This window comes from Phycodurus eques, chromosome 1 (assembly GCF_024500275.1).
Source record: "Phycodurus eques isolate BA_2022a chromosome 1, UOR_Pequ_1.1, whole genome shotgun sequence".
Classification (NCBI taxonomy): Eukaryota; Metazoa; Chordata; class Actinopteri; order Syngnathiformes; family Syngnathidae; genus Phycodurus; species Phycodurus eques.
Genome location: NC_084525.1, coordinates 5,955,923 through 5,963,832, shown reverse-complemented (window position 1 = coordinate 5,963,832; position 7,910 = coordinate 5,955,923). Strand labels below are relative to the sequence as shown.

Sequence of the window (7,910 nt, the reverse complement as noted above, 5' to 3'; positions counted from 1 at the left end):
CTAGAAAATTTCTCCAGCTTGTAATGTTATTCTGGGGTTTTTGATGGAAGGTGTTTATTTGTGCTCAGCAGTAACAGCCAAACAATTATATTACAGTATTTCCCTCTCTGGCGCCTACTTGTGGAATGCTTACATCTTCGCATTAGCAGGAGTCACAATTTCGTAGTGAATTTTAGCTATAATTTAAGAATTCGTGGATCAAATATTTTGTTTTGTTTTTTCATAGACAAACACCTTTTTTATTAACTATATTTTAATCAATAAAGCATGTACTGTACAGAAACTTTATTTCAGTGTTAAGCAACTCTAGGCAAGGTACAAATACACAAGGGATTCAAGGATAAGAAAACGAGGGACGTAATACAACATCCAAAAATATAAAAAGCATTGTGTAATTGAGTCGCCACGTAAGAAAGTATAAAAACTAGAACATCATGTAAACATTTTTAAATAACATATACAAACAAAGGATTTCGGATGGAAAGGATGTATGTAAACAGCACACTGACATACATTTTGCTTGGTTTTCAAAATGATGGTTCATTACGAACAGATTTAGCACCGTTATGCATCAAGCAAATGTTTGTTATCACAACATTAAGAGTTCAGTTAGAGTCAGTTGTATTAAATTGTTTGCAGCGAATTTAGACTCCATATCAGTGCAGGTTTGAAACCTTACAAAACGAAGACAAAATAAAAAGAGCTGTTAGTGGACTTCCACAACACCAGCAGAAAATGTACCCTTCATTCTCTCTGTATAATTTATTTCCCTAGCAACAGAACTACTTTGAAGTGAATGTGTCCCCGCGTTGTGACTGCGGCTCTAAACTCTGTTGTGCTGAAGCCGCCTTCGAGGTGCAGTTTTTTATTTCATCTTTCAGCTCAGACAACTGCTGAGAATGGTTGGTGAGAGTCCCATTGAATTGCAGCAGAAACCCATTTGATTGTCTGTCCAACTCCTCCCTGATTCGCTCTAGATCTTCTGCTAAATAATTAAGACCTTTACACTGGTCCTCAACATTAGCAACACGTCCACCGACCTCTGTTACCTCTTTTTGTACCCCCATAGCTGTGCTCCGACAGCCTCGGACCTCATCTCCGAGCCGTCTTTTCATCTCCTGCAACTCCCCCTTGAGCCGGGTCAGTTTGCGTTCACCTGCCCCGAGCATTGAAGCCTGATGTCCAACCAGCTGTACAACACCCTTCATCTGTTGGGCCAGACGTGACTCTCTCTCATGCCAGGAGCTGTTTACTCGTCCCACCTGGTGAACTACAGTCCCCAGGGAGTTCTGAAGTCCTTTTAGCGTGCGGTTGACCGAGCGAACATTGAACTTGAGGATAGTGAGCTCGCCCTGTTCTTTTTCTTGCTGCTCTTTGTCAGTCAGATAACTCATGATGTTCTGTAGTGTAATGTTGAGGCTGTTCAAACGGTCACCCTGCCTTTCTAATAAGCCCTCAAGATTCTGATCCTCTGCCAGGCCACTACTTGAAGAAGCCGAGTCCCCTTGAATGGTTGTGGGATCTTTAGATGTGGAACAGGAGGAAGAGCAAAGAATCTCAAGGTTGCTCAGATGTTTTTGCACTCTGTCCACATCCATCTCGAGTCTCCCTCGGAGGGACTCCAGCTCTGTCTCCAGGGTCGGAACAGCATGTCCCTCCAGGAGTGCTGGGGCAGTGGCATTACCTAGTTCCTCCAAAGCTGTCAATAGGCGCCCCTCTAGTTCCCTCAACTTGGCCTCCATTCTGGCCTCCAAACCCTGTCCTGTCTCAGCTTGGTCTGAGAAGCTGCTCCTCTTTACCAGTTGCCCAGACAGGTTGAGTTTAGTCTCTACATACTTAAGGCGACCCTCCAGCATTCCCTCTATGTGGTCTTTATGACCTCCCAACTCCACTTGTAGGTGTTTTTGAGATTGATTGAGGCCTACCACTGACGTTTCCACAAACTGCACCCTGTCACTCAGTCCACTCACCACAGCACAGCAGCTTTCTATTGTGTTCAAATGATAAACCTGTGCCTGAAGGTTCCTCAACTCTGACCTTAAGTCACTTGTGCTTGCTTCCAAAGCATCTTCCATTTGTTCCTGCCTTTCCCCTTGCTCCCTCTGACACTGACGACGTACGTCTTCTGCTTTCTCCTCACATCGACCCTCTGCACTCTCCACACGCTTCTCAAACCCACCCAAAATGTCTGTCCTGGCTGCACTCAGCTTGGCATCCAAGAGCTTTTTGGCTTTCCACTCAAGATGTATGGAGTCTGATACTCCACCTTCTCTGGTTGACATATTCTCTAGTGCCCCGTCATGTGTCATTACTGTGGCTTTGAGCTCCTGAAACTCTGCTGTCTTGGCTTGGAGCTCGGTCTTGAGCTCTTCTACCATTCTGTTCAGTTCTGTGAGTCCTGAAAAGACACGTCTGCCGTCAAGACCACCAGCTTCAGGATCACCCCCAGGAATCTCTACAAAGCCTACTGTGGAGGGGCTAGAAGCTACGGGAGGAGCAGAAAGAGGACTGGGGGCAGCAGAGAGCAGAGCTGACAGCATATTTTTGGCATCCTCTCGAAGCGAGGCTCGAAGGCTGTCCTCCAGGCCATTCACAGTCCCTCTCAGGGTCTCCAAACCCTGGTTCAGACGTCGTACAACCTCCTCCATTTGATATATTCTCTCCTCTGTCTCACTGTCTAGAGCCAGGCCTAAAAAAAAAAAATGCAACGCCAGCCTTAGTATTATAACAGTGTCAGTTACAGTTGTTACAATATAATACACATAAAAGCAGACTGTATCGGTATTGATTTATGTTCACCTTCAGTTGGTTCACCATTGGTCGGAGAAAGCGTGACTTCTGGACTATGCTCCATTGCTCCCTGGTTGTGGTCATGTTCTTGTACATGCTCTGTGTGATGTTCTTCGTTTTGGTCCGGCATGGGTTCAGGTGCATGTGGATATGATTCAAAAGAGGTGTCTGGATAGCTGGAAGATCTTGGTGGTCCAAAGTGATGCATTGGGTAAGAGTTAAAACCCCTGGTGGGAGGTCCTTTGGGTTGATTCCATGGGTTAGCATTCACAAGAGGGTTGATGGGTGGATGGCCGTTGAACATGGGACTCTTCAACATGGTACCTTTGTATTGTGGTCCCTTGAACTGGGGGCCTCTGATTGGCAGACCATTAAATGGTGGCATGCTTTTAATGGAATGTTGGTAATCTGGGGGTCCCTCCATGCAGCCGTAGCCAGAGTACCCAGGGCAACAGCGCCACTCTAACTCTGTGACTGTTTTATGTGCCACCTTATACATTGGTTTGTAGATCAGGCGATACCTGAGGAGAAAAACAATTTGAAATGACTTAATTTGGTCTTTTCCTTCTAAGAATTAAGTAAGTATTCTAGGATCTGGCAAATAGATATATCGATACTCATATAAATAATATATGGTAGCTGTTGGATGGAAAACCTTTATGTCCAAATATGGTCAATTACATATTTTTTCACAAATCAATACTATTCGTCTGTCCCTGTGTAGTCTGTTATTTTTATGCATTATTAACCAACCTAAAATGTTGAAAAAAGCTTGAGAAGTACTCTATTAACTCTCTTGGACACTGGAACTTGTACGAGAAGTGTCATAAAACTCATACTCTTCCTCACGCTGTGGGAGCCGTGTGGCATTATGTCACCTCAAGATTGAAAGTCTCAATGTTTTTTTTAGACAATAAAGAGTGTAAATAGTTAGGTTAATTACATTTGAGTAAGCCTGTTTTGCTAAAAATGGATCGCTGTAATGCTTTTCCTTTGATGTGGACGGCCGACACCGTTGATGTGTCTTACCGTTTTGATCAATGACAGTATAATAAATTAGCGATGTATTATTTTTTTTGTTTGCATATTAAAGTAGTGATTGAACATGAGTTTGAGGTGGTGTTGTTGATGTTGGTGCACAACAGTATAACATAGCAAAATATGGTATAACACCAACTTGAACGATGCGGTGTTTGGTAACCAAAGCAAGAGGGCTTTGTTTTTTGTTTTCCTGAAAAGTAATGATTTTGGAGATGAATGATGCCGACCGACAGCAATGATCTATATACACAACAAGTACAGAGAGTCCAACGCAAACATGGTGAAGCAGCATTTCGCTATTATGTTGCCAACAGAAGTGACATCAGCATTCCCAAGTGTGAATGTTTTTAAGTCCAGGTTAAAAACTCCTCTTTTTTCTCATACTTTTTAGAGCATTTCCACTTTTCTTGGACTGTACGCTGTTTTAATTGTACTTTTATTTTTTCCCTCTTTGTTTTAAATGTTAAGCTGTTTTTTTTTTTTAATCATGCAAAGCACATTGTGTTACCTTGTGTATGAAATGTGCTATATAAATAAATTTGCTTTGCTTACAAACAGAACAATGAGCAGCATTGATGAGGGTATAAAAGAAATACAACTCTAATAAGAAAAAAAAACAGAAGGTTTAGAGGTTGCATGTTGTTATATGGTAATAAATACATGCATACATAATCTATGCTATTAGTCTACAGTAATTCTGTACAGTGTGTACTAAATTGGAAGTATAGTATTAACAATAATATACAGGGATATCGTTATACTGTAATGAATGATAATACATCCAATATGTACAGTGTATGAAACATCTATTGATGTGCAATGTATCTATAATGCAGGCTATATGTATAACGCATTGTAAAATAACTTCACTCACATAAGAGTTGGACATTTTTTATGCCAGGAACACTTGTTGTACTCAGCTTTAACATATGGGGCTGCCCCATCTTGCAAAGTGAAGGACACTGTCTTTTCAATCACATAAGCACAGTGGTTCCTTTTAAAGAGGGAAAGAAAGGTGGCAACATGTTAGTGAATTACAATATGAAGTATTGTTGACTTGACAGATGGGAGAACCAAAACTTACTTGTGTCTGCTGGTAGGTTTTCCCTGGCCGCGATGCTCAGTGATTCCAGAGCTGTAGTCGCTATAATGGAACGGTCTGTATGACTTTGCTTCTCCATGTGACAAATATAGCATCATTCCCACAAAAAGACTTGTAGCCATTGGGGAATTCATCACACAATATCCACGTGTCCCAAGTACAAAAAAAAAAATACAAAAATCCTCACAGATGAAAATATCCTAAAACACCCCCTCCATCAACTTCATGCAAGGTGGAATATCCAAAATGTACCTTATACACATTCAAACTCTGTCTCCGCACTAGGACTTTGGAGATGTGGTGTAAAGCAGAACGCTAACCTGAAAATGCTGACCCTGTCCACGGGAGTGTCTGTGATGGAGTCTGTAAGCGCACTGGCTGTGAGTTTGGGTGCCACTAATAGCACCCCAAAGGCCCAATTTACATATCTCCTCCCACACACCCTCCCTAACGTGACACCAGGGTGCCACCAAAGGAGCTGAATTAGCCTTCACCTAATATTTTACGCTTGTCTCATATTTTTGGAATTGCATAGGAAAATCTCTAATATTCATGATGCTCCATTCCCCATGGTGACATCATTACAAACCATAGAGGAAAAGAAGGCAACACATCCAGAGTGTAGTGTTGCCTGTAATGTTTTCGGAGTAAGCAGATGATGAGCCAAGCTGGGAGGAAAATATCATTTCAATGGTTCCCACGTCCTGCACCTCCAAAATTAATATCCCATTAGTTCCAAATCCATGTTTTTACACACATACAGTAAGTGTAAGAAGATAAACCCTTGACATAACTACAGTAAATAGATGTCCTATTTCATAAATGCTCTGTCACCATGATGGCTGAATAGATGTCAAAATAAAACGAAGCCTTCATCCTTGCTGACGGCCGACCACTGGCTCTCCGAGGCCGTCAAATTTGCCAGACATCTTGGAATCTTTGACTTGACATGTCTATGCACATTAACAGGATCTGAACCCAAACCTAACAGTAAACCTCCACGGTCTGGAACAAATAATTGCAAACCCTTTAGTGCAACAGCCACACGTGTGAGTGCCTTGCCCCCAAGCCTTCACACCATAAGGCAAGTCTTTGTGCAGTGGTATAAATAAATTCACTGCTCTTTATTTTCAAGATAATCTGCCTTGTAAATTACTCACTAGCAATTTCATGTGGCAATTTGAATTGAGAAATCTTATCGTAAACACTGTCTGAATTTTAAGGGAAAAGTTGTAAGGCTGCAAGTTGTATGATGAAACAAAAAAACGATGTTGAAGTTTAAAGACCACATACATAGATCATACAAGTTTGAAGATAATTGCTGAAAATGTGCAAAGACTGAGAACTATGTAAAACTCAGTTGTGGAGCGAGAGCATTAAACTGTTTTTCATCATTTCCGTTTTCCTGATTTTTTAAATGTATTTGTAATTTATTTATTTATTTATTTTGGGGGGGGGGGGTTTGTGAGTTGGCACTCCCACTTTATATACAGAGTTGAGCGCCTTAATTCACATCAGCAGTTATCCGGTACAATTGTGACCTACACTCCAAAAATACATCTTCCCTTTGGATAGTCCACTGGCGTGGCTGCTTTAGAGCGCCACGTTGTCGTCCGGGTTTGAAAGGCGAAAAAGCGAGGAGGGGGGAAATAACAAAAGAAATAACTTTAGAGCGGCTTATTGCCGCGATGTGGAAAAGCCCAAAGACAACCCGGTGGCTAGATTAAGCGGATATATATTTGTATGTTCACGGCTCAAACATGTAATGTGTAGGCATAAGAAAGATGCTCCATGAAGTAGCATCCATTTTTCCAGGTCATAGAAGTGGTGTTTGAGTGACAGTTGTTCGTGGTGTGTTTTCAGCGCATTCAGCGAACACACCAGCAGCGTTTGAGCGCACAGAGAATGGCTTGCTTTTTCACAATTTTGAAACCTCGTTTTATTTACTTGGAAATGTTTTTAATCATTTAAATTTGGCAGTAACAGAACTCTGCTCTCTGATGTATGCATGTATGACATATTATTTCAGGGAATAAAGCAGGGCTTTCAGACGTACGGCCTGTGGGGCAGGACCGTCCAGTCAGGGGGTCCAGTCTGGTCCGTGGGGATATAGAACACATTAATTACACTTTTTCAATAGAAATAACTGTCAGTCACACAATGTCGCAGTTAAATGTCATTCTGAAATTAGCTGTTAGTCAAGATTTGATGGTTGATATTGATGCAAGAGGCTAAAAGAAGCCAAGTTTCAGATGCAAAGTAAGCCTCCTTCATATAAAATGCGGTGCCACCTTGGCACTGTGAAGAATACTTATGTTCAAATGAATACCTACTATAGCAATATTTTAAGACACTTATTGCCAAATGTCAGTCAACAGCTTCATTTCAATAGAGGTTGTTTTTTTTCTCATCAATGCCTCAACTTGTATATAGTATTTTTATGTCCTGTATACATTTACAGGGTTGGTAGCTAACTGCCCCCACTTTCCGAATAGTTACCACTTTAGTTTGTATGGTATGATGAGTCAGTTGAGATTGCAATTATTGTATCTTAACAAGTTGCTTTATAAATGGTACATAGATACAACCCCAATTCCAATGAAGTTGGGACGTTGTGTTAAACATAAATAAAAACAGAATACAATGATTTGCAAATCATGTTGAATCCAAATTTAATTGAATACACTACAAAGACAAGATATTTCATGTTCAAACTGATAAATTGCATTGTTTTTAGCAAATAATTTTATGGCTGCAACAAGTTCCGAAAAAGCTGGGACAGGGGCATGTTTACCACTGTGTTACGTCACCTTTTAAAAAAAAAAATAACATTCAATAAACGTTTGGGAACTGAGGACATAATTGTTGAAGCTTTGTAGGTGGAATTCTTTCCCATTCTTGCTTGATGTACAGCTTCAGCTGTTCAACAGTCTGGGGTCTCCGTTGTCGTATTTTACACTTCATAATGCGCCACACA

General features: G+C 41.1%; 1 protein-coding gene across 1 annotated transcript; it reads right to left on the bottom strand.

The window, feature by feature from the left end:
* Positions 1-302: 302 nt before the first annotated feature.
* On the bottom strand, positions 303-5,076 carry emilin3a (elastin microfibril interfacer 3a). Its single transcript, XM_061670516.1, has 4 exons — positions 4,916-5,076; positions 4,706-4,825; positions 2,800-3,311; positions 303-2,689 (listed from the first exon to the last, which is right to left on the bottom strand). Exons 1-4 carry the CDS (start codon positions 5,065-5,067, stop codon positions 783-785), a joined length of 2,691 nt encoding a protein of 896 aa, XP_061526500.1. The 5' UTR covers positions 5,068-5,076; the 3' UTR covers positions 303-782.
* Between the last annotated feature and the right edge of the window lie 2,834 nt (positions 5,077-7,910).